Consider the following 26,319-nt stretch of genomic DNA (forward strand, 5'->3'; position numbering starts at 1 on the left):
TCCTGCAACAAAACACTATAACAGCAGTTTGCTGTTACCTGATCTTCAGAGAACAGGATTCCTTTCTGGGCATTTATCTTTTTAAATAGATCTCCTCCTTCACAGTAATCCATCACTATGTACAGACAACCATTTTCTGTAAAGTAAAAGACAAAGTATTTCAAAAAGACAAAAGCAAGACTCTTCTTTACATAACTTTCTAAATATCTTTACACAGTCACAGAAAAAGCAACAAAAAATTTACTTTTTCACATGCAGCTTTAGATATAATTTATTAGTCTATTTTTTTCAAACTTCAAGCAAAAGTATGTTTATTATTTTGAGTTTCAAAACCTAATTTTTCCATTTTGGTAACATTGGACTATTTTGATAGGGAGGGAGAAGAATTACACGTACTGAACCAATGTTCCAACATGGTCCTCAAAACCACTATGAAACTAAAGGTGTCATTTTATGAACACAATATAAAACCAATCTTTAAACTTTTTTCAAACATCCTATAGATCTCCCTACCCTAAAGGAATCTTAAGTTGCCTGTATTTGCCTTCTTCTTTCTTGGAATTTTACCTGGACTTGCCAGAACATGACAGCCATCAGCTTTCATACTAGACATGCAGTTTATTTCAGTCTGAAGAACAATAAGAGAACCTCCAGCAAACAATGAGAGATGGAAACAATTATTTTCTCTTTTTTGAATGACATCTCAGGAGACTTCAAAAAAATCCCATGCAAGTTTCCAGTAGGAGGTATGAACAAACATAATACATTTCATTCAAAGTTATGGTTTTCTCAGTTACTGATGAAAAAACAGATTAGGCAGAAGCAAATTGCAAGTTGCCAAAAGCATAAGAACTACACTACTCACATACTAGGCATGATTTTGAGAAGAGATGAATAACTGCAGAAAATCAGTCACATGCTGGTCAAAGGAAAAAGAACTCCTATTTTATGAAAAAGTTAGTCACAACACTTAAAAACCTTTGAATTAAAACAAATTGAATCATCTAAGTCACTTAAATTTCACTCCCGTAAAATGCTTCTGAAATCTGCCTTTCAAAACATCAAATCCTTAAAGTTCTCTGTTTGGGTATTTTATTATCATCTTTAATTAGTGTAATTTTAAAACATGATTCTAAGAGTCTAGATTTCTTGCATATCTATTGCTGAAATAATTTTCTTCTGTGAACTTTATATTCAAGGTATTCAAAGTCAATGTGTTCTGCCAATAAAGATGCAACACAAATTCTTGTGTATTATGGATTACAGGATCTACCTTGTAAGAAAAAAGCAGTCTTAAAGAACAGCCTCTACCACAAGGAAGAAAGCAGTGTGTATTTATAAACCAGAAGTGAGGCTGTGTAATATGATTATGTCACAAAAATCTAATTTAATGAAAAGACAAAGTGAAAGCCCCAGGCAAAAGACATAAGAAAGTCAGCAGAAAGGAAGGAAAGAAGAGACCAAAATCTCTAAACAGCAGTTCAAATAATATTTAGGGACCTTTAATAATATTTTAACTTTTATAATAGGCTTTTGGAATCTTTTTTCTGTTCTGCCCATTTCCCAAGACATTCACTGTGAAGACAATGTAGAATTATATTTCTCCTTCCTTCACTGCATGATGAAGTAAACAGTCCCATCTATTTTCCCAGCTCTGAAAGCAAATATATGGTGAAGTTACTGAAGACTGCACTCTAAGACAATAGACTTGGACATAAAACTGCTCTTGCTAGGTTATCAATATCCAAATTTAGACTGTAATTTAACCTACACAAATTTAACCTACACAAGCATTCCAGTTGTATTCAAGGAGACTTATGCTCCAGAGAAACAAGAGAATATCTTTCATTTAAGTATCAACCAAAACAAATACTATATAAGGCATAGCCATGAATATTTGTTTATTTGTTCCCCTTTCTCCTGAATTACAAAATCAGGAAAATTATTTTTAAATGTGGATAGGAATTCTGAAAAAATATGGAAAATAACTGAAGTAAGTAATAAAGGTATGAAAAATACTGATTAAAGAGAGAAAACTCCCTGACTTTTAGACTATGTGCAGTAAGAAGTGCACAGAGTCACTCACGTTACTTCAGGTTTTACAGTATTAGTTCATCTTACCTTCAAATGACTCCCTATACAGGACAATATTTGGGTGTTTCATGTTAGCCAAAACAGCAACTTCTCTCCTTGATTCTTCTCTCTCCTTATTTGACATCTTCAGAAGGAAAATAATGATTTGTGAGAACAGAAGTACAAAAAGAATGGCTCAGGAATTTATTAATAACAATCACTTACCTTAGAGATGTTTATTTCTTTGATGACATACTGTTGGCCATTTTCTTTAGCTTTGACAAGAATTGCTTTCCCGAAGGATCCTTCTCCAATCTTCCGTACTTTGATGTATTTATCCATAGTTCTCGTCTTAAGGCATCCTTACTTGAGTACTGGAAAAACAAACCAAAAAACACAAAAAAAACATGAGCATGTTTAATTAGGTGTACTTAGTGATTTAACCTGATCATGGTATTTTTCTCTAACTCAAAATGTCGATCCATTTGTCTCTTCAGCTGATTTTCTGTAAATCATCTACTCTTAGTCTCAACTCTATTCTGGTACAGTTGGCTCATTTGGGCCAACAAGGGCTGCATAACTAAAACCTGTTTCATCCTTAATTTTGACTAAAAAGGATCTGTTTTGTCTTGAAATAAACCAGTGCAATCAGTGCCAAGGCTTCTGATTGAGCTGGCACACAAACATCATAGAGCTATAGCACTTGATTAAAAATGTTTAGTTCAACTTTACTTGGAAGAAACACAATGGAGGCAAGGGGAATTCCCATGCATTGTTTCTTAAGAAGCACTAAATCCAGCTTTTTTTATCACCATAATGAAGCCAAAAATGACCTGAATTCAACAGATCCCCATCATGTTTCAAATCATTATTCAATACAGAGGTGTGGCCTTAAGCCTGACTGAAAGACTCTTTTCACATTGCATATAAAACATATAATCACAAAATGGCACACATCACTATTTTCCATGTACTATCTGACCATTCAGACTACCTTTTCAGATTAAAAGGAGTACTCAGTTGAATTTTTATGGTGTTTAAGGTTCCATATTAAAAAATACTTTGGTAAAAACAGGACACTAGGGAGCTGCAAGCAGAAGCTATGGCAATATACAGATGTGTCAGAACAGCACAGTGAAAGGGCAAAACAAAGACCAAAGTGACAAATATCCGAGCAAATTCACAGTAGACTAAAAGATTATATTTTTTAAAGCAAAAAGAGCTTCCATACCCTGAGAAAGTTTCTATAAGATGAAAAAGACAAAAGTGTCCTAGAATTTTCTTCACTTAAGCCTCACTTGCAAGAACTAATAGCATTTCTGCTTTGCTGTATCCAGCTTCCTTCCATCAGGAGGTCCTAGTAGCTTAGAGCCAAACTTCACACACATCACACGTCTCACAATCAGGGTCTCTCCTCAATTTGAGATTTTTTTTTAAACAGAATTACCATGTACTAGACACAGATGCTGCTTAACAGGACCTATACCATGAAAGGAGACCAAAATTAATAAGCCTGATAAGCATAGCAAGACAAAACGAGAGAGATCTAAAGTAATCTGTTCTGCAAAAGAGGAGATGCAAAGCTTACTAAGACTAAGCATAACTACCAGGAAAGTAAAAAGTTAAAATTACAGGCCTGCAGTGTTTTGGTAAGGTTGGTTTTTTATTTTCTTACAGTACATAAAGATAGTTTAATATAAAGTTGCACTTCTAAACATAAGAAAGTCTTGGTACTAACTTCAATATTCTCTTTCAGGCAAGAGTAAAAGCACAGCAGATGGGATACAATTTGAACTCTGCATGACTCTACTGAAGTTCTCTTCCTACTCTATGAAATAACCAGAGTTGCTCTACAGTTCAAACAGCTGCATTAGGCGTAGCTTAGGGCTGCCTCTGCATGCTGCTCCGTGCAAATATAAATGGGCAGTACCCAGCCTTTGGGCGAGAAGTCACAGTTCAGTCAAAGCGGGTATATCATCTTCCATGAGTTAGATCGCTTATTTTCCCATGTGGCACGGGAAAAACAGGCGTCCAGAAGAAGGACATCAGCGCTGACAGGGCGTTGTCTTTTCAAGCCCAGGGGAGCAAGTCAGTTCATTGGACACGCAGGAGAGAGGCGCAAGTCACATCCCGAGGCAGCCCGCCCGACCGGAGCCCACGGCCAGGCCCGGGCCTCTCGTACCGGGAGGGGCAGGGCAGGGGCCGGGCGGGGCCGGGCTGGGCCGCGCTCCGCAGCGGGCCCCGCCAGGCCGCCGCCCCCGCACAGCCAGAGCAAGCCCAGCACCGGGGCGAGAGGCGCGGCCAGAACAGCCAGCCCCAGGGTGGCTGGAAGAGGTCACCCGCTATCTGCCCGGCTCCCGGCAGGGCAGGGCGGCCCGGCCCAGCCCGGCCCGGCCCGGCCCGGCCCGGCCCCGCCTCTGCTTTCCCCGCGCCCGCCGGCCCCACCCCGCCATACCTGCCCGCCGCGGCCACGACTGCCCAACCTGGCCTCGCGCCGGGCAAGGCCCCGCCCCCATCCGCCCCTATTGGCGGCCCCGCCCCGCAGTTCGGCTCCCATTGGGCGAGCCCGCACCGGGGCGGGGCCGCGGCCCTGCCCGCGTTAGCGGCACTTCACCCTGGTAACGCGCGGTCGCGGTCACGTGACGGGCGGGGCGCGCGCGGGTGTCAGCGTTTTTGGGGGAAACCCCCAAAACAGCTACGGGTGTTTCACCAAGGAGCCGCAACCCACAGCGCCGTACAGCCCGGCTCCGGCGGTACGTGTCTGCCCCAGGACAGCCCCGGGGCGGGGCTCCGTGGGGAAGCGTGCCGCGGCGGGGCTGAGCGCAGCGCTTACCGGGGAGGGTCGGGCTGCACCTGTGGCTCCTCCGTTCTCGACTCCAAAGCGCTCCTTAGTAGCACCTATGGGCAAAGAGCCTCGCGATTCACAACGCGCCTCCTCAGTCCGAGTGCCACAGGGCACGGCGCCCTGCGGGCTTGTTAGCCTTGCACATAAGCGGACCAGCGGGCATTTTCCTTAGGGGGAAAAAAAAAAAAATCCACCCCTTGACTTGACACGTTTTGGTGGAACTTGCATTCTCTGTGTGTTAAGTGGACCCCAGACGGGCCTTAGCACCTCGGCTAGCAGTACCCAGGAGCTCCGTGCTCAGCCCGACACCTGCATTTTCTCCGCAGGTAAAACCCTCAGGCTCTCGGGCCTTCGCAGCGCCTGGAATTTAGAGGCGGCGCGGTTTAGCCCGAAGCCGAAGGATGTACCCGGCTTCTCTCTGCCTCCTTTACCTGGGAAACCGCCTCCACCCCGTTCTGAAGCGCGGGACTGTCCTGCCTCCCCCTGGGCCCTCAGCCCGCCCTCGCAGCGAGGGTGCCCGGCAGGGGCCCCTCCCGGGCCTCGGGGAAGCCGCGCCCCTCCGCGGCAGGGCGGGAGCGGGGGACGGACCCGCGCCGGGCGGACCGCGGGAAGCAGAATCAGCAGTGACGGCGATGCTGACCCCGGGGGCCCGACGGGCGCCGATTCTGCGCGCTGGCAATCCCCGCCCTCCCCGGGCCGAGGGGCGGTGCCGGGCGGCGGAGCGGCCGCGGGTCCGGGGGCTGCGCCCGTGTCCCGCTGGCGCTCGCAGGGAGGATGAGCCAGCGCCTCCCCGGGGATCAGCGGGCGGCGCCGCCCGCGCAGGTACGGGCAGCGGCGCGGCGGGGCAGGCTCGGGCTCCCCCGCGGCCCGGGGACACGGCAGGGGAGCGAGCGGGGCCGAGGCGGCGGGAGGAGGGGAGCGGGCACCCCCCGCCCGCCCAGCGGCTGCTGCGCCCCCGCCAGCGGGGCGGCTCCGGCCGGCCGGGGCTGGGAAGGACGGACGTGGTGGCTCCTCGCGTATCCCTCACCTCGTCCGTGTGCCTCTCCCGAAAGGCCGGGATGAGGGGGGGAATGCCCCGTGTGTTTACACAGTGTAAACACAGCATGTTTACACCGTGTCACCCCATCCCGGTGTTCTTCCGGGCAGCATAGGGAAAGCGGGGGGCTCTGCGGCTGGCAGTGTCCAGGGTCTCCTCCCCAGGATTATTCTGCATGAGTTACTCGCTTTATGTTGGCTCACGGGTTTGGCTAGTAGGGCCGCTCTTAGACAAGGGAGAGAGGTCATAGGCTCTTGTTGGAGCCTCATAATTATTTGGGCGTGCAGGTCACTGAGGTTAAAACTGAATATTGAGTGCATTCTTTCATATTATCTTCCCTACTTGACCAAAATTCTTCCCTGACCTAGCCAGTACCGTGGAAATGGCTGTGAAACAAGTGTGTATCAATTCTCACTTGAAATGAATGGCTATGAATATGATAGTGGAAAATCGTGTGCTGATAGTAAACTATGTTCTGTGTAGTGTAGTAAATTTGCTGTGTCACACTTTAAAGTACTAAATTAGGTAAAATAGGGCCTTGCAACCAAATATAAAATGTTTCTGGGTCTAACCTATGTTAGAATAGATACTTAAATATTTTTGGCAACATACTGGTAAATGGTAGTCATTTGGGTGTGAGGATATGCACCTCATTTTTGAGGTTGTGGGACCTCTAAAGCTTCTGTTGCAGAGTTTGTGGAAGAAATTGTCAGGTGAATGTATGCTTTTTGCTTTTAGATGCTTTTCTTTTTGGTGGACCTGTGAAGGATTTTATTTTCAGTATCCCTTAGCAACAGAGATACTTCTTTGCAGATACAGCTATTTGAATGAAGGATGTGTTGGTATGACAGATTTGAAAGCAGATAGTCATCAAAACTGTTTCTCTATTTAAGGAAATGTCAATATGCTGTAATGTAAAATTTTAAAAAATATTTGTGCATTATAGGAAATATACCTTTGTGAAGAATAATAAAAGAGAACCACCAGCTGTCGCTATCGCTTTTGCTAAAATAAGTCTTTCACTAACTACTGTAAAATTGATGTCTTGTCTCTTTGGCTGGCAAGCAGATGTAAACTTGCTGCAAAGTTGTCAGAGTGGGAAGGACTTCTGCTCTGGGAAAACTACAGGTAGTTTGAAACTTATAGCTTGAAACACAATGACTCTGCATCTCTCTGCAACACATGTGAAAACAGAATTTACATGGTGTTCAGAAAAATGGAGCTTGTTTCTCCTTTACTTCTGTTTAGTATTGGTATGTGGTATGTCAGTCCTAAAAATTCTTTGCCTGATAATGGTAGATATTATACAGAATGTGTATTTGTAATGTTTCTAGAAACAGATTTTACTTGTTGTATTCCAAGGTTTTCTTTGCCCAAATTTTTAAAGTGCGCTCTTTGAGTCATTTACTATTCCACTGTTCTCTCTGTGTGCAGACTTTCAAGTTATCCTGGGTAAAATTCCCCCCCTTCCTCTCTCTTCTCCCCTTGTAGTAGAGCAAGCTTATCCAAATTCTTGACCAGGAAAGACACTTGAAGCTGCTGGCCTTTGCTCTTTGTGACTGCATTGCCCTGAACCATTTTATTTTATGAATTTGTCATCGTTTTGCTCATGACCATGTTTATATTTCCTGTTGTGGTCTCTTGCACACAAACATTTGTAGCAAATTGATGTTTGAGTAACTTGCTAGTGAAAACCCACTGTGCTGGTTATTCTATGAACAAGTGGCTGTGTAATATATCTTCTCCTGTTCACTGAATATACAGTTTGGCTTTCCCCCTCACACACACTTTGCTTTGGGATCTGTGTGTGTGTGTCTTACCTTGAACAGCAGAGTTGGATTCCTTGAGTGTGAGCACTAAAGCTGAGACAACTGTTCCAAGTTCACAATCATTGCCAAAAGGCATTCTAGGAACTTTGAGATAGTTTTTTCCTGCTCTTAATTAGCTGACTTCATATGCATGTGAATAGGTGTAACTGTACAAATCAAGATTTCAGGGTAAAGTCTTATAATAATTTGGCAGTAGGGGTATTTTTAACTTGGTCATAAATTAAAAAAGTAGAGTAGAAGCTTGACTGCTGAAGAGATTTGTGCCAGAAGTGATTGTGCCAATTTGAGTTAATTTCCTGATTCTCAGACTATTTTGCACGTTCCTAAATTTCATGCTTTGGCACCTTGAGAGCAGCAGTAACCCAATAAACTCCAAAAGTTGTCAGCAGTGGCAGTGATCATGTGCATGGAACTGTTTTTGTACTCTCCCTGCTTATTTTCCCAAAACTAAGATTTCAGCTTAATGCCTGTGAGCAATTTCCCTGTTCTGCCCTCCTCGTTGCAGTTGTTCCCTTATGTCATAACTTTAAAGTGCAGGTTCTGTGTTGTCTGACTTGCCAAAGCTGTTCAGGTGTCAGCTCAGCTTTTTACTGTGCTTGTGGATGAGGAGGCTCTGCAATACAGTACTTTGTGCTTGTGTATATGCCAAGCTTTGCAAACTGAAGATGCTCAGAATAGTAGAAAGTTGACAATTACAAATTTTTAGAGTTAACTTGAAGCTTGTTTTTGATTTTTGGAAGCGTTTATGAAAAGTCAGCTCGGAGAATAAAGTCTAGACAGAACAATACTCATTTAAATTGACTGTGATAAGAGGGCTGTCAACAGATTTTTTTTTTCTGCTGGAAAATGTGCTCTGCTTTAGAAACATAGAAACTGAAAAATGTAAATTGTTGAGATAGTAATTAATAAATACTAATGAAATAAATACATACTTAATGAACTGATATTTTTTATTATTGGAGAAGGAAGTTGATTAAGTAATTCATAGGCTTCATGCATAATAGAAAGAATTCTAGGCAAAACTGTTAAAGTGGTTACAAATCTGTTTACATCTGGAGTACCCTTATTAGTTTGTATTATGTAGTAGGTAGTCTTGAGTATATATTAATGGAAATGTAAAGAAAAGAGTTTATAACTTCATAGTGGGTACCAGCAGTTACTTTTAATAACTTGCAAAGAGTGTAGTCTATAGTCAGGTGTTTTCCCCTTGAACTTTCTAGGCATTCAGCTGTTTTGTTTGTTGAGCATTTTCCTTAGGCTTTCTAGTTACAGGATTAGATTGTGCTTACTTTTTGGGGCTAAGGAGGACTAGTAAATGAAAAAGTGAATTAACTTCAGTCCTGAAGCACAGACCCTTTGATAAAAATAACCTTCACTTAAGGTTAAATAACCTTTGTTATTTTTTCTCCTTATTTTTGATATATTTTGATAAATTTCTCTAAAAATTTCAGAGCAGATGAAGTACTCAAATGTGTATTTAGCATGTTCATACTGCAATAAGTACAACGAAGAAATGTTTCGTAATTGAAATAGTAAAAATGGCATTTCACTTCAGTACTTTGTTTAAATTCCAGATAGAGCTACTGGGGTGATTTAATATTTTGACATCCTGCCAGTTTAAATTCAAGTACTTGTTTTCCTGAAAGATAAGTTTGTGTTTGAGTTCCTTCCACTTTTATCTCCAAATTAGTGTTCTCTGCCAGATTTCTTCGATTTTGATGTGTTATCTGCAGTTTTTGATCTACTGCAGCTTTTTCCCCTGAGTTTTCCGCTTTTAATTTGTCTCATGTATATGATGGGAAAAAAATCTGTTCTCCATATGCTTCCAAACACATTCATTTTCCGATTTTGAAAACTGAATCTACAGATTCCCAGAGTATATCTAGGAAAGAAAATTGAAGATTTCTTTAACTGTTATTTGACTTTTTTTGCTTCTAGTCTTGCAGACAATTTTGTGTTACTGTCACTTTTACAGACTTAGCAGTTTTCATTTGTTTTGTGCTGAGACACGAATATTCTTTTAACTTAGGCAGTAAAGCTTCTAAGACATCTGAGAAGACCTAACAATCTGTGCACTAAGTGCTTATGTCATTACCACAGTTAGAAAAATCTCAGTTTTTATTCCTAAGAAATTTTAAAGAATGTTTATCTTTGGATAGGTAGAGGATGGACTATTTTTAATAAATTTGATCTATGAACTCAGTGAACTGACCTCATCTCTGTGGTTATATAACAATACATTTAGGATAACTCACCTTCTTTGCAGTCTGTTAGCTGAAAGCCTTTTAGTAAACTATAGGTGATTTTTTTTTGTTGGTAATATTAAAAATCTCACATGAAACCAATTTCTTTTTTTCCTCATAAAATACCCACCATGAGTCTTGTTTTTAACTTGATAGCACTATTGAGCAGTAATTTTCTCTCCAGACACTCCTGCCAGAAACTTGTCTACCATTTGTAGACCCTGATGAAATACAGATAATTTTGGCAATGCCCTTGCCAACGTTTCAACTAAGTTTTACAGCTGGAGAGAAGAATATTCAAGTAAGGGCAACTTACTGTGCATTCTGAACTGCTAACACACTTGATTTAGGAAATCCTTTGCTTTGGTGCCATTTGTTAATCTTAACTACCTTTTGATTTTTTCCCCGTCTCCTTTAGTTAGAATATGTTTTTATTAAAAAGCTGGAACGGGCTATTAACAGTCTTGTTTATTAACATCAGACGTTCACAGGTCTCTCTGAAAATATTTATATATTTATTTCATCCTTTGAAAATTACCACAATGGCCACCAGTAATGGCTGGGAGAGCTGTTTTTAAAAAAATGAGGTGGCTTCTGTGTAGTCAAGCAAAGGATGTCATCCATGAGCATAGCCAGGTGTTGATTACAGATCAGTCCCTCCTCACCTCTTAACACTGTTGCTTGAGAGGATCCAGAGCAAGAAGCCAAGTAAGTCTGTTGTCAGCACTCCTGGCCTTGAGGTTTAAATAGCTGTACTTACTGCATCTGTCACTTTATCACTCTGCTACTGTGATGTGTCTCCCTTAATGGGAAGGAAGCACTCAAGATTGATAAATGCTCGTAGTCAAAAGGAACAACAAAAGTCAGAGAGTCTGCAAACAATCAGAAAGTTTTGTTAGTGCATTACACACTCGGCATGAAAGTTGCAATGTTAGTATAAGTGCATGGCACTGGGTTTTGGATAAAGGGATAGGGTGAAAGGGAAGAGAGAAAAAGAGATCACTAGTCCAGCATCAGTACAGCTGATGAGATGTCCAAGGTCCTGGGGGCACTCCTGGGCTTGCTGGGGGTACTTTTGAATAGATAGGTTTCCTCACCAGGAAGGTAGGTTTCTTGTTTTCTGTGCAAATTACCCATTGTGTGCAGTCCATTTCTTCAGACCTTTCTGGAAATGGGCTGGAGAGCTTCAGGGGTCTGGGATAGTCTTGATCCCTCTCTACAATCCGTGCCCACACCTTGGCCTCATTCCTGTGCTTGCACTGTACTGTGTTGTGCGTCTCTCTTGGAACTAGACCGAGGATGTTTGTCCCGGGGAAGTGCTGCCCTACCTCTGCATGGCCTCTTCTCCAGCCAAGCTTGTTATTACTCATGCCAGTACCAACAATTGTCTGTTATTACCAACGATCCCTGGCTGGCTCCACAGCCATCCAGTTATCACTGTTTGAGACATAACACATTAGCCCTTATCTTCTGGGATTCAACAGTTGCACAAACCAAGAGGAGTGCCCAGCCTTTTTTGTTTCTGGTGACCAAAGGGTTGTCACTTCTGACAGAGTACAAGGGATATGTTCCTGTTTACCTGGTGTCTTTCTCATTCCTTTTAAGCTGGAAATTTGTTAGTAGGGAGAGTAAAGACCAAGAACCACCAGGGGTCCCCACAAGATTTCACAAGTAGTGGTCCTGTGCCTGTGCTGTGTTTTGGAGAGCTCTATAGGATTTTTTCCTTGATCTCATGGGCTTTATTGTGTCTCCAAAGACATTTTAATACAGACCTTAAAAATCAGTGGTTGCTGTTGTTATTGAGAAGATGCTTGGAGTAAAGCTGAGGATAGTGGTGCTTTTTCACATTCCAATTTGACAATCCTGAACTATATTGAACTTGAACGAAATTGTCTGAAAGATTCTCAACTCAGGTGTAACCCTGAGTTTAGGAATCTGTGCACATAGTTAGGGACTGCTCAGTACATTTTTCTGGTAAGTTGAAGAAAAGTAGTATGATTAATGAAATTTCTGGTGATGTGTAAAAGCTCTGCTCCATTGTATAACCCTCAGATGACTTCAACACAAGTCCACATTAAAAAGGAGCAAAAGCCTTTAAAAACTGTAAAGAGACACTGCTGTAGTGTCTTTTCATCAAACAGAAAATTACCTAAGATTCAACAAACAGATGTTACATTGTCTACAATGGAAACTGCAGTCATAGTTCCTGCCCTTCAAAAGAGGAGGATGGGTTTTACCTTTCATTTGTTTTAACGAGTTGCAATGTTGTTTCTCATCTGAATACGATCACAGAAGGGACACCAGAGATTTTTATTTTTTTTTTGTCGAGGGAACTCTTGATCTTTTCTTTCTTGGACTGAATATTTACACCTGTAGGTACTGACCCATTGGTTTAGAAATTAGTACTGTATCTTTCATGTATTTTAGGCTTGCTCCAAAGCAGCAGCCGTGGACACAGTTGTTTACTGTGATTTGACTAAGGACCAGTACCTACCTGCCTGTGAAGCTGAAGCTTTTGATTCATACTTGCTTTCATACTTAGTTCAGGTTCATGCTAAGGGTTATGTGGTTAGCTTTTCTTTTTCTTTTCTCTCCTTCTTTTTAAACTGTTGGCTGAAAACCCCTCCAAGACTTTACCACTCATGGAGCTGTTTGTTACTTAGTGTACCTGTGCAGGAGACTACTCTTCAACTCTGATAGCAGTTTTTTCTTATGTATCCATAAATGGGGTTAGTTTAGTGAGCTTAAGTTGGAGTTTTCAGCTAATCCAGCCAGTTTGGCTGAATGCTATTAAAGTATTCACATTAGTAACTTGGTAAATGTGAAATGCCATTAAAAAGTACTCCCATTAGTGACTGGGTGTGAAAGAAGCAATGCCTTCCATCAGGTAGGCTGATATCTTTGTGCCAGTGGGTGCAATTCTTCAGCTGTCACAATATGGGTAGCCATAATCTTTCTGGTTATGACATTTTAGGGAGTGTAGATGCAGTGGTTTTGAATAATTTATACCAACTAAAGTCAATGCCCTTAATGTTTGTCATCATATGACCAGGAGCACGAGTTCGGTATTCATCCGGTAATTTGACTCTCAGGTTTTAGTTGGTGTTTTGTTGGCTTTTTTTTTTTTTTTTTTTTTAAAGCTAAGGAGATAAAAAGAAGTATCAAAATGAGTATTTATTATAGGTTCTGCTTTTGTGAAGATCAGGTCTATAGTGATGATATTCTCTCCTGGTATTTGTCATAAAACTGAAGAAACTTTTCAGGCTGTTGTTCTATTGTTTTTAACTAAGATTGTTAAGATTCAGTAGAACATAAATATGAATACTGAGAGGTTTTGTTGCAGTTTTAAAGCTAAGACTGTGCTTTACAAGTATTATCTTTTCCTGTGGTTATCTGTGTTCTGTTCATATTTGAGTAGGTCTCTTTCCTCCATGCATGTTGGTTTTATTTTGGAAGCAGCTGTGAGTGAAACTAATCTAAGCTTTACCTATGGATATTTGTCTTCTATTTCAAGGCACTGGGAATCTACTACGTAAACTCAATTTTTTTTTTTTTTTTTTTTTTTTTTTTTTTTTTTTTTTTTTGTTATTAAAACTCAAATAGCTTCAGTTAACTGGCAGTGTTTCTTCCTAACTTTGTTTTTCCAAAGATGACCTAAAAATTAACCAAGATCCTTTCCTAAGGATCAAAGAAAGGTTTGGGTTGAAAGGGACCTTAAAGATCATCCAGTTGGAGCCCTCCTGCCATGGGCAGGGACACCTTCTACTAGACAGGCTGCTCAAAGCCCATCCAACCTGGTCTTATACACTTCCTGGAAAGGGGCATCTACAGTTTCTCTGGGCAAGCTGTCTCAGTGCATCACAGTAAAGAAAAAAAGGTTTTGATGGGGTTTTTTGAGTGCTACAAAGAATGATCTGCCTGTGTATTTCTGTAAAGGTTAGCATAACCATTCCCTAAATTTCAAGTGAATAACTGAGTATTCTTAAGAATTTTTGTGGTTAGAGCTTAACTTGAAGTGTTAAGATTTTTTGGTGCCTTTTTGCTAAGAAATAATCTGCTAGTGGTCTAAAAAATACAGTGAGAAATTCCTCACAACTCATTCACCCATTTTCCAAACCCAGAGTTTGGAAGATGAGTGATGGTCTCATCCTGCTTAAATATTTTCATGTTGCAGACAGAATAAATAAATGAAAGCTAGATATGATGAGTCTGTGGTAAAAATGGAAATGTAATTTTCACGCTGGTGAGACTAAGAGAAAGAGTTGCCGAAACATGGCCTTTGTTTTAGAACTATTGTAAAAGTCTTGTAATTTCTGAGGTTAAAATTTCTTTCTGAAGGGCAGGTTTATTTAATAACTAAAAAATATGCAGGATTTTAAAATAATTTAATATGGGAGGTTTAGAATTTAGTGATGAAAGCTTAATTCTGCTTTCATCTTTTGGGCAGGTGTTCTGGCATAGACTCCCATACATATATGGATACAAGTTAAAATTTTAATTTAAGAATGGGTATGGGAAGTATCTCTGTCATTTTATTTTTCTGTTCTTGGAATATGGATAAAATACTTAAATAAGTATACTTAAATATACTATAAGGATACTTAAAAATAAGATTATATGTATATAGTCTGACTATTTTATAACAAATAGTTACTTTTGAAAGTTCTCAACAGTTAAACCATTTAAAATTCTGTATTATTTTCAGAATTTTTCAGCAAATTACTCTTTGGTTCCTGTCACCACTTTTCCCTCCTGTATTCTTATGTGTAAAGCTTGTGTTGATAATGTTCATTACATCTCTTTTTGCTTCATGGGTGCATAGTGTTCTCACTAAGTGCTGTACTCTAGTAGGGTTTGTTGGAAGATGTATGAGAGTTAGAGGACAGATTACTGCCTTTTAGCTTAGTAGTTAGTACTGAACAGAAAAATTGAATTTTACACTGATTTTTTTTAAGTAATCAGGATTCTTAGTTTGAAAAAGAGCTTTTTTGTTAAGATCAATCATTCTGGTTTTTTATTGGTTTGTGGTTTTTTGTGTTGATTGTGTTTGTGGGGTTCTTTGTTGTTGGGGTTTTTTAGTTGTTTTTGATTTTGAACTATTTAAAGCAAATTTGTAATCTGGAAGAGTACTTTAAAGTTTTCACTCTACCCCCCTTCTGGGAAAATAACAAGCCTTAGCTGCCTTTTTTGTTTTTCCTTTGAGATACAGAAAGGTGTTTTTGTGGGATAACAGAGCACATTCTGGAGATTCACTGATTGCTTGGATCAGCTGTCAGCAAATGTCTTGAAAATCTGGGGTTTTACTGGCCTATTTTGCCTTTTCCATAGACATGTCTCTGCACTGGAAGTGGTTCCCTCAGCTGACTCGCTTCTGTGCTTGACCTTTTAATTGTAGAGCTTGAAAGAGAAGCAGGATGTCTGACGTTGGAGAGCAGAAAAGTGCCTGTGGTACTAGACTGCAGAAAACTGCACAGCCTTACATGCTTTTTCTGCTGTTAATGTAGCTGTTTGTTCACTGTTCTCCTTTACCAATGTACGTCCTGCCTGCACTCTACTTAATTAGCTTTTCCACTATATGCTATGCCCAAGTGCTCATTGCTTTCTTTGCTCTCTCTAGTCATAACAGGTAAGATATCCTGCTTTACTCTCTGTTCTTCTGTTTGGTTATATTTGTTCTGTATTGCTGCTACCTTTTTGTAACTTGTAGTAGTACTGTCACCATAAAAGATTTTCCCCAAAACATGAAATACTCTTGTTTTATTTTGATATAAATTTCTTAGTGTTTTTTGACTATTCAAATAGGAAATAACTTTTTTTTGTGTATACATACAGGTTCTAAAGCAGCTAAATGGAGTCTGAGCAGCTGTTTCATAGAGGCTACTATCGAAACAGTTACAACAGTATAACTAGTGCAAGCAGCGATGAGGAGCTTTTAGATGGAGCAGGTGTAATTATGGATTTTCAGACCTCTGAAGATGACAATCTCTTGGATGGTGATGCATCCATTGGTAAGTTAATCTCAGCTTAAAAGTTTCTCTGGGTTGTGTTTTTATGTGTCGTGGTGGGGTTTTTTTTGTTGGTTTTATTTTGTTTTGCTTTTATATGAGCAAATCTGACCCTTTCTGTTAAGCTAATCTGTCCTTCAGAGAGAGGCTTTCAACCTGAAAGGGGTTGAACATTCTTCTGTCTGCTTGCCTAACAATTACATTGTGTGGGATGACTTCTCATACAGGGCAGATATTAACATGCTGTGACAAATGAAAACTTGCTCTCAGGTAAAAGGATGGCTATTCTGCAGGTACCTGGTCCTTCTTCTCTGCAGTGGGTTTTTGGAAGTCTCCATGTCTCCAATGTTTCTTTGATGCAAAAATTAACAGGCTGTTTTAATCATTACTTCTAGAGATAAATCTCTTCTGATTCATTCAGCTTCACCTCTGTAAAGCATAGGCAAAAGCCAAAAGTAGGAGTGTTGTTAGAAGCAACAGAAAGCACAATGTGAGCTGAATTTTTGACTAGATAAAAAGTTGTAAAAAAATTTTCAACAGTGAACACTATAAAAGCACCAAAGTGATACAAAGAAGAAAGAACTGGGGAGCTCTTATTTTTTAGTTTAAGAAAACAGTTCAGGCAGTGAAAGTATTAACATTCATTTAGCAATAGTCAAAGAGGTGAACTGAAGGAGGGAAAGAAAGTAATTCCTGTTAAAGATACTAAACTTGGTAAAATGTAGACTCTGGTCACTTCCTCTAACTTTGTTTAAAATCAACCTCTGCTTCCTGAATTTTTTCTTTTTTACTGCCTTTTCCTTTTCTCCCATTAGCATTTAGTTGTTTTCCTTCTCTGCAGTGTCTTTTCCTCCATATGTTTTGCCTTTGCTGCACTTAGCAGTTGGATATTGGCACTGTACTAGATGGTTGTGCCATATCATTATAAGCATCCTTCTCACTTGTATTCCTTCTTTCTAATTAGATATCTTGAATGTGCAGTGGTTTAACTTCTATACCAATACAGGTATCACAAGCCAGCACACCTTCAATCTCCATATTCCTTCTGGTGCATTACTTGGAGAACACCAGCATGCTAAAGTCCAGTGCTTAAGAGCTGGGAAATTATTAGGTGAACAGCTAGCTTCTGTATATAATTCTTTATTCTAAGTATCTGGCACTTCTAATAAAGTGAGTGCCTTGCTTGTCTATCATAATATTTACAACCTACACTGAAAACTATTCTGAAGCTATTCCAGTTATTGCTCATAAAAATAATTTCCATCACTTCAAGCATGAAGGAGAAATGAGTTTACAGTAAAATAAATAGTTTCAGAGCCACTGTTCTGCCCTTTACTTGTTGTGAAATCAGATCCATAAATTGAGTCCAAACAGATGAGGTGGTTGTTTTGTTTGCATTGTCAAAATCAGTGCTCATTGCTGCACGTGCCAGCAGCTCTCATCTTGTTCTAACCCTGAAGTAACAGAATGTGGGTTGGTACATAAATATGAATATATTTTCTTTCCTGGAACTTGAATTTTTTGCTAATGACTTCCCTGCTTGCCCCAGTTCTGGACTCCTTGGAAGAGGCAGCAATAAGCCCTATAATTTTCTTTAAGTGAATGGTGATTTATGTGTCTCCATACAAGGAAAATGTTTTATTGTACAGCAAATCATAATAAATATCTTACTGGTAGATCAGAATCTGATGTTAGTTTACTTTTTTGGGTGGTAAGAACATACTTAGAAAAATGTTACACATAAACTTCCATTCAGGAGGTGAACATCTGTGTTTCTCATTCCTTAGGTGTCCAAATGAGATAGGTGTTTTTTCTTCTGTGTTTTTTTATACAGCAAATCTCATTGACAAGACAAAACAAGGGCTTTCTTGCATGTGCCCATTTTGTAATTCTTGCTTAGCATTATTATTACTATTATTTAAATACTCTTATTCTTTAGCCATATTTTTGTTCCATTAAGTCCAAGTACAGATGGATTCAACATGGACAACATGGAACATTTCTCACCTCCTGAGGACGGGCAGGACTCCCCCAGTAACTGGAAGATTACATGCTTCTCAGCCCTGCAGCTCTCTAGAGCATGATGTGAATGCAGAGGCCTCGGGTCTAACTCTGTGCTTTAGCAGGTGAACCCTGCCAAAATCAGGATCACCTATTTAAAAAATATAGTGTGGTTTAAGTCTGTGGGACTGGAAGAATTTATAAGCCTGGTATCTTAGCAACATTAGCAAAATGACAACAGTATATCTCTAGTTCAAATGAATTGGGGAAATAATGTGGATAAATTAAAAGCTGCATAGAACTATGTGGAATTTCTAAAGTAATTGTAGTCTTTCCCCCTCATTCAGAGGCTAGTAAGTTAACAGAAAAAGTCTGCTTATTTCACTAGGCTTGCTCAGTCCCTTGGCTCTCAGGACAGCAATTCTATAAAGCTGCACTGTACTGCTATTCACATTACCACTCACATTAAGTACTTAACTGAGGTTTAGAAAGCCATTGAAGCTCTTACACAGTGGTGAATATGCCTTCTGTTGAAAGCATGTGGAAATTGGATGATGTTGGGAAAGAAAGCTAGCCTCATATACTTCTAATGTGGGAAATTCCTTGATACTATATTGGATTAAGCAAATGAACATTAACTGAAATGAGTAATCAGAAACTCCTGTCACCTGGACTCTTAGGTTTCTTTAATATTTAGTTTATAGCAATTTGTCTTTTTAGAATCATCTTATTTGGAAGGTTGTGGATAGTTCTCTGTTGGGTAATCACCATGATCTTAAAACTGATGCTGTGCAGCAATCTTGCTTTTCTTAATGCGATCTGAAAGCATGTATGTGACCTGTCTCTCAGTGTCTCATATGAGGAAAATACAGAAATTGTGATGATGTAACATTGTAAACCAAATACATATATATGTATAGTAATTATATATGTACTATGCCTGTTATGCTTCCTGGTAGCTGTTTTCTTTGCAATCCTACAGATTTTCAGTGGCAGTGTTATGGAGAACAAATGGGTATTATGAAATTGTGAATTCTTTGAGGGTAGTGTATTTTAACATGCTAAATAATTAGATGGCCATGCATGTGGAGGCTTGGATGGCCTGTACCAAAGCCCTGCCTTGAAGAGATGCTGCCTGTCATCCTGTCATCCCAGAGGTCTCCATAATTTTTTTCAGAACTGGGGGCTGTTTATGTGATAAGAGAGGACTGCATCAGTTTTGACTGTTTTTTATTTAAGTGAAGGTCAAGCTCACTAGAAGGTGGGTTTTTGTACTGTTGTCAGACTGCAGTTTTTTCAAGGCACTTCCTGAAATTAGATGATGAAACCTTATTTGCAGTAAAAATGGTTTGCAAACAAATGACCTCATTGGTATTTACATCTCGATGTACTTTGATCTGTCTATGGGAATCTGAGTCCTGAATGAGCTTGCATTCTTCTTGGTAGCTATAGAGATTCCTGTTTCAGCTGAAGGAGCTTAGTTGCTTATATTGTGAGTTCAGTGTGGAGACAGTTTACAATTTGACATATGGTGTTAGCATAAAATTGGCAATACTTAACCTTAGTATGACAACCTGTAAACTGGCAATTCAAAAGCTGCTGCTACAGCCGCTACTCTGCTCCTTGCTACTATCTCATTGCCACTGAAAAAGAAAAGAATATGCCAACAGGTCATAGTGTAAAACTCTCTATCTCCCCTAAAACCTCCTTAACCATGATTTGGAGTCCCTTGCCTAAAGAGAGAGACCTAAACAGTCCATTTTTGGTGCCTTAAATACCAACACAAAAAATCTTATAGTAGTTATAGAACTAATATTATGGCATTATTTGAGGAACGCAACTTTCAGCAAGAGCAGGCAGTTCAGTCTAATCAAGACATTTGTACCACAGCGGGGGATAATTTTTTGAGCAAGAGCTAGTTATCTTTTCCAGCAACATGTGAATGTTGTTTCACATGTATACTTGTTTCTATTTTAGCTATTGCTCTTTATAAATAGAAGGAAGAATACAAAGAGAAGAATAAAATAGCTTACTGTTCCTGTTGTATTCTTTATATGTGGAAATTGACTTAATGGATTCTTCCTATTGTTCACAGCTGATATGAAGAAGAGCCTTTGAAGTAATTTTGCACCTTTGACATTGTTTTTATTATCCATTCATTCCATCCATGTCTTATAAAACTGACTTGACTGAACAGTCATTATGACAGTTTGACATATCACTTTCCTAAGTTGCATACAGCATATTTTCCAAGTTAGCAATATGTGCATTAAGGAGCTCATTGCCATTGAGCTGTAAGAAGTATTTTCACCCCCAAATGATGCCGTACAGATCAAAGCATGAGGTAGCATGACTTGCTGTGATCACAAGGACAAGCATGAGGCTCAGCTAATTGATAGAATGCAAGGAAATGAAATAAAATTGTCAGTAACTAGTTATAATTTACTTTTTTTCTCTTGGATTGTAGTTAGGCTACAGACATTTTGCCCATGTTCCATAGTATTAATGCAGCTAAACACAGCGTATCTGATAGTATCAAACCATGATTTCTTCTACTTTAATGGTAATGCATGAAGTTGATTTTGCCCACCTCTCTGGAACAGAAATTGTTATACATTATGTTTAAATGGGTAACTGTGCTAATTAACACAATTCTTCTTCAAGGATTTAAAAATTATTGTCAACACCCCTTCTCTCCCCCCCACTCCTTCTCTTCCCCAGCTGACTGGAAGATTCTTAGTTTAAGAAAAAAAAAGTTTTATCTTAGTTAATGGGATGTCATTAGTCGAATGAGTGAATTTCAGTGAGTTTTTCAGTGAGTTTATTATGCTAGTGATTTCCTGAACTCTAATGTTTGTTCGGTTGGGTTTTTCTTTGTAGTTATTGTCCAAAATGTAAATTCACTTGATATTGTTGTAGTTGAACAGCCTGTAATGATGTTATAGCGTTAGTTCAGGCATTAGGCTTTCTGAGGGATGGAGATACACAGCAATGTGTATGTAGAGTTTTAGTAACCAAGTAGTTCTGTGTTCTCTTATATGTTTGAAAACAAGTAATTATCATTTCAATATCTCAGAAATACCATGGTCAGCTCTTCAAGGACTTGTTTGTCAACCCTACTAACAGTCCTTGAGTGGGCTCACTGGTCCTTCCTGCCAAAGATTTATTTAGCACATGAGCCTGATGCTTGGAAGAAGATGAATTATAGTACTAATAATCCATTCTTTCCTTCTTTCTGATATTATGTAATTTTGTTGGCTTCCTTCTGCAGCTCTCCTGAAGTGCTTAAAGCACATTGGCTTTGTCAGCAGATGCTGCTGAGGAAGTTGTTCCCAACTTGACAGCTTGGTGTAGTGTTAGTATGTGTATGTCCCTCTCCCAGACAAATGGTGTGAATAGTGTCAAGTGGAGGAATGAAAACAGAGGAATTGTGATGGCATATATGTGGAAAGATGAGTCTGAAATTTAAAATAAAATAATTCAGTATAATATGTCTATAAAATCTTTAGGAACTAAATAGACAATTTTTATAGAGATTTGATAATATTTCATTTATTCATTTTAGTTTTGATTTGTTCTCTCAAGTCAGCCAAAGAAGGGCAGATAGGATTTTACCCAAATTGATGTTGCGCTGTAGTCTTGTTTTCTGCCTTTGAGAATATTCTTGCTTACCAACATTTTAAAATGAAAGCTTTTCATGTGCTTGGATTAAACAGAAATATTATTCTGAAAGAGTCTATCATGATATATCTCTGAAACATGAGAACAGCTGTACTGAGTCAAACCACAAATCTACCTGGCTTAGCATCCTGTCTGGCAGGGGTTAAAAGTCAGTGCTTAAGGAAGAGTAATAACAGGGTAAGAGATAGGCACCACAGTACTTGTAGAGCAGTTTTTGTCTAGCTGATGGCCCCTCTTGTCTAAGTGGTGAATTTTAATTTTAGTCTTTATCAGTGTATTTTTCTTGAACGGAGCTTTTCTCACAAATGCAATTCTTTAGCACCCAAACCATCCCTTGCAGGCTCTCACAGCTTAGCTATGTTTTATGTAAAGCACCACCTTATTTTCTTTATTTTGAACCTAAATCCAGGTATAAATACTGCTGAGAACAGATATAAGTGCCAGTCTTACTTAGGTTAACACTGGCCCATGTGATAGCATGGGCTGACACGTGGATCTCCTTGTCACTTACCCGTGTGGCATAAATGCTTAAGCTCTCTTTTGTGTTTTTTAGTTTTCATCTACAGTCATAACTGCAGAAAATATTTCTGCTGATACAAAATTTTTAGGGGGTATTATTAGCTTATTGAAGTGAAACTGCTGTTGATAGGAAAAGGTTTGATATGAAACTAGGACAGGGTGACCTGAAACTAGGATTGTTGTGCCAAATACACATACTCCGATAAGCCTATCACGCAGTGGCCATACGCATGTAGAAATTAACAGGGATTAACACATGAATTACGTGGTGCTGTCACTGCTATTAGAACAGATGTTGAAAATTATATTTCCATTGCTACTTACTTTATCTTCTCCTCAGTTATGTCTTTTTCAGGTTGAGGTCTTCTTATTTGCTTGATCCAGCCTTGTAGCTATCCCATCCTTTGGATCTTCTTCACTGCCCCTTTCTAATATCTCTAATTTAAGGGAGAGGTCAGAACTTCACACAACATTTGGAGGATGGTCATATCCTAGAAATAAATTTATTCTGACCACTACTAAGTACTGAGCCCATAGTTTAATGGAATTCAAATATGCCTGGCATAATGTAATATTATATATTAACAACATACAGAATTGCTGTTGAGACTATGTTCACAAAGCTTGTTATTTATGAGGAAGATGTAATATTCTCAAAGATAGAAGGTAAGCTTAACATATATATATATATATATATATATATATATATATATATGGCTGTTGTGATTTAGGAGTGGTACTCCTCAGTTTAGTTCTCCACTGAGACCTTCCAAACCATACTGCTTGCTCCACCTTCCCCCTCATTCCTGCCACCTCTGTGGGTGGATGAAGAGGAGAATTGGAGGAACAAGAGGCAAAAATCACAGCTTAAGATAAGAACAATTTAATGGAAACAGCAATGGGATAAGAAAACGAACAGTGACGGCAACAATAGTAATAACAAATGTGTACAAAAAAAGAGAATGAGTCACATGCAAAAATTCTCACCTCAGCACCTGACCATACTGAACCCTACTGCAGCCATGTTTTCCCAACTGGAAAGGAATACCCTTCTTGGGAATTAGAGCGAGTCCCATTTCCCTGCCCTGGCCATGGTGTGAGGTGCTATGGAATAACGCAATGTTGTGTCGTGGCCCTCCCACTGAGTGGGGCCAGAGCCAGGACAGTGCTGTGCCTAGGGAGGAATTTTATCCCCTCAATATGCTTCAAACACCACATTGGAAATAGTGGCCAACAGTGAACAGCCCTAAAACAGAATAAGGGCAATGGAGCAGATAACACTAAATCCTTGTATGCATCTAGGTATGAGAAAAAATAGAACAATCTCTGCAGCAGAATTTTGGCTAGTCTGGGAAAGGGGAGAAGTGAACTTCAGGGAAGGATGCCAAATCTTCCTGGTGATGCATTGTAAGTACAGCTTTAGCAAACTGGGGTGTGAGAACACGTTTGCAAAGGTGAAAATGCAGCAGTACTTTTTTTCTTAGTAAAAGCCTATCCTGTAAACAAAAAGTAGAGGAAAAAAAAAACTTAGTGGTAGTTAAGAGGCTCTTAGAGAATCAGAGAGAGCAATTTGTTTGTAGAAAATAGCTTGCTTTTCTTATAAGTCCTCCTCACATGATTAATACAGAGAAGTAGATATTTCTGATGTCAGTATAAAACAGATCAATTAAAAAAAAAAAACAAACCACCAAAAAACAAACCAAAAACCAACCAACCAGCCAAAAAAAAAGCCCCAAAACCAAGAAAAAAACCCCAACAAAACAAACAAAAACCCCCCAAACAAAACAAAACCCCAAAGACTAAAAAGACTAACACACACCTCTCACACCTGGTAGCTATGTGTAGTCTGTTGATGTCAAGTCTTTTCTTCCAGCCTCACTGGGTTACATTAGGCAGTGTTACAGGCAGGCCCAGAAAGAAGTGGAAAGAGTCTAGCCTTGCCTTCGGGTGTTTTGGGCCAAGATGTCAAACCAGTCTTTAGGGACCAAACTTTTTTTCTTCCTCCCCCACAGTTTATTTTTGGTTTTTGGTGTTAGTGCTGCATCATTATGTTGTTATTTCCCCCTTTTTAAGTCTATTTTTTCTCCTGTCCTGAAGTTTTGCATAGCAGTGGGAAACTTTTACTGCTGTTTCCCTGGTTGGCAGTGAGGGTTCAACTTCCCTGAGGGGAAGTCAGTCTCAGAATTGATTACACAACATGCTTTTGGCTATATGACCTGTTCTACTGCATTCTGTTTGCTGGTTGGGTTTGACTTCAGTTACCACCTTCTGTGTCTGGACAGTGAATAAAAGCACCATTGGAAGTTATACAAAACTTTAGGAGTATAATACAAAAACCTGTGGTCAGCCAGTAAAAAGTGAGTTTATTAGGTGTGAACCTGAACTAAAATGTTCTCTAGTGGGTGAAATGATTGTGAGCAAAATTAAGTAACAAATTTGTGGGAAAGTGATTACGAAAAAAGAAAGTGTGATTAAGAAGCTATTTTTTTCTGTATAATAAAATGGAAATAGGGAAAAATCTTACTGTGTATTGCTGCTTTGCACATTATTCTGGGTTTTTTTTTTACTTCTGTGTTGCTTAAACCCCATCTTCCTTAAACTACTCAACAGCACATGCTATAAATTTGTTTTCTTCTGCTTTTACATTACATTTGATCTAAACTTTTTCATTTTGTTATCTGTCTGCCTTATTGAGGCTTTTAATGAGATGGTAATGGTAACAGAGTCTTCTATATATAGCCTGATACACTGATCAAGGACAGAATTCTGTACACTGCCAATGAAGGAATGAAGTTCAAGACTCTAATTTACAATGCTTCAAAATAATTTATCCTTGTTTTTTACTATGTATCAATCTGAAGCTATGTATAACTGTACTTTCTTTTCACTCTCTTCCTTTCCTCCCCATCTTCTGTGCTTGCTTCTTTTTATATCATCCTGGACCATGTCTGGGAATTAGAACTGAGAGAACGGTGCTTGTCCTTTCATCATCTTTCATATTCTAACAGAAGGCTCTGTGTGACCCATCTGAGAAAGTTGTATGGTTTTATGCAGAATGAACAAAGTAAAGCTGAAGGGACTGCAAGATAATAAACATTAAGAGAAGTCAGTCTGGTAGAGGGGTTAGACCTGGGCTTAATTTGGCTGCATGGTTTGAGAAAAGGGTTAATGAAAGAAGAAATTGGGAGAAATTGGTAGGAGACTAAAGCTGGAAGGAAAAGTAATGATGAGGGACAGAGGGTTTTGAGACATTTTATGTATACTTTGGGCACTCCGTTGTAAACAGATGCTTTCTCCCCCTTCAAGAGAAGGTATTTTAGAATGGTTGAAGATGGTAGCTACTTTGGTGAGTGCTCTATATGTAGCATTTTTTAGGAGAACATTATCTTCTAGCTCTGCTGAAAGAGAAGCTTTAATTTTGAATAATAATAGGAAAGAAAATGACAGTTAAGAATCACCAAAATCTTTTGCATCAGTCACACTAACATTTGTAATTATCAGTCATGTTTTTGGCATCTGTTTTTATGCTGATGAAACCATTCAGCATTCCAAAACTTGTATTTGTAATTTCATAAAAGACATGATTTTGATTTTCATTATCTGGTACGACAAAGTTACACAGTCTGTCACCAAAACAAAGCAAGTAATTGGGAGAAGCAAGAGCATGTTCATTTTATATGTAGCACAGTGCTTGGCTGTCTTCTTTAAACCTAGCTTCCCTTTTAATATGAAATGGTGGGAAGTGCTTCAGAATTAAGGTCTTCCCTCCAGCAGGCTTGGGTAAGCAGGCTGTCATACCTCTGTGGTACTTCCCTTCTTTTCATTGGCCTTGTTTTGTCCCTTCAAAACATATTTCCCTGGGTGTAACTGATTTGTATAACCTCTGACTTGTTTTTATGTTGTCAGATACTTTGCCTTGAATATGATTCTTTCCCTAAACTGGAGAAGACAAAGTGTGGAGAGAGGATAAAAGTGCCTTTTGTCATTCTTAGTATGCCTTAAAGGCGTGTCACCTGCGTACATTCCAGTATTTTCAGAACAATGGACTTCTGCAAAGACAGGTGCATCTGAGTTATGGTTAACCACA

General features: G+C 39.4%; 2 protein-coding genes across 19 annotated transcripts in view; one reads left to right on the plus strand and one right to left on the minus strand.

The window, feature by feature from the left end:
* Positions 1 to 5,558, minus strand: part of NEK1 (NIMA related kinase 1) — a 42,805-nt gene extending 37,247 nt beyond the window's left edge. For 4 of the 16 annotated variants that reach the window (XM_077177306.1, XM_077177302.1, XM_077177301.1 and 1 more), the window contains exons 1-5: positions 5,350 to 5,554; positions 4,907 to 5,085; positions 2,299 to 2,447; positions 2,122 to 2,218; positions 39 to 136 (exon numbers count right to left, since the gene is read on the minus strand). In XM_077177306.1, the coding sequence (XP_077033421.1) occupies positions 39 to 136; positions 2,122 to 2,218; positions 2,299 to 2,415 (312 nt within the window). In that variant the 5' untranslated portion in view covers positions 2,416 to 2,447; positions 4,907 to 5,085; positions 5,350 to 5,554. Of the gene's footprint in view, positions 1 to 38; positions 137 to 865; positions 942 to 2,121; positions 2,223 to 2,298; positions 2,448 to 4,003; positions 4,024 to 4,528; positions 4,610 to 4,906; positions 5,086 to 5,349 lie in introns of those variants that run through there. The other 12 variants (XM_077177312.1, XM_077177305.1, XM_077177303.1 and 9 more) reach the window with 10 other exon arrangements.
* The window catches only part of CLCN3 (chloride voltage-gated channel 3), a 61,804-nt gene continuing 40,207 nt past the window's right edge, over positions 4,723 to 26,319 (plus strand). For 2 of the 3 annotated variants that reach the window (XM_077177316.1, XM_077177314.1), the window contains exons 1-2: positions 5,586 to 5,740; positions 15,859 to 16,034. In XM_077177316.1, coding sequence (XP_077033431.1) covers positions 15,875 to 16,034 — 160 coding nt within the window. In that variant the 5' untranslated portion in view covers positions 5,586 to 5,740; positions 15,859 to 15,874. Of the gene's footprint in view, positions 4,827 to 5,585; positions 5,741 to 15,858; positions 16,035 to 26,319 lie in introns of those variants that run through there. The other variant, XM_077177313.1, reaches the window with a different exon arrangement.

Source organism: Agelaius phoeniceus, chromosome 4 (genome assembly GCF_051311805.1).
Source record: "Agelaius phoeniceus isolate bAgePho1 chromosome 4, bAgePho1.hap1, whole genome shotgun sequence".
In the NCBI taxonomy this organism is placed as follows: Eukaryota; Metazoa; Chordata; class Aves; order Passeriformes; family Icteridae; genus Agelaius; species Agelaius phoeniceus.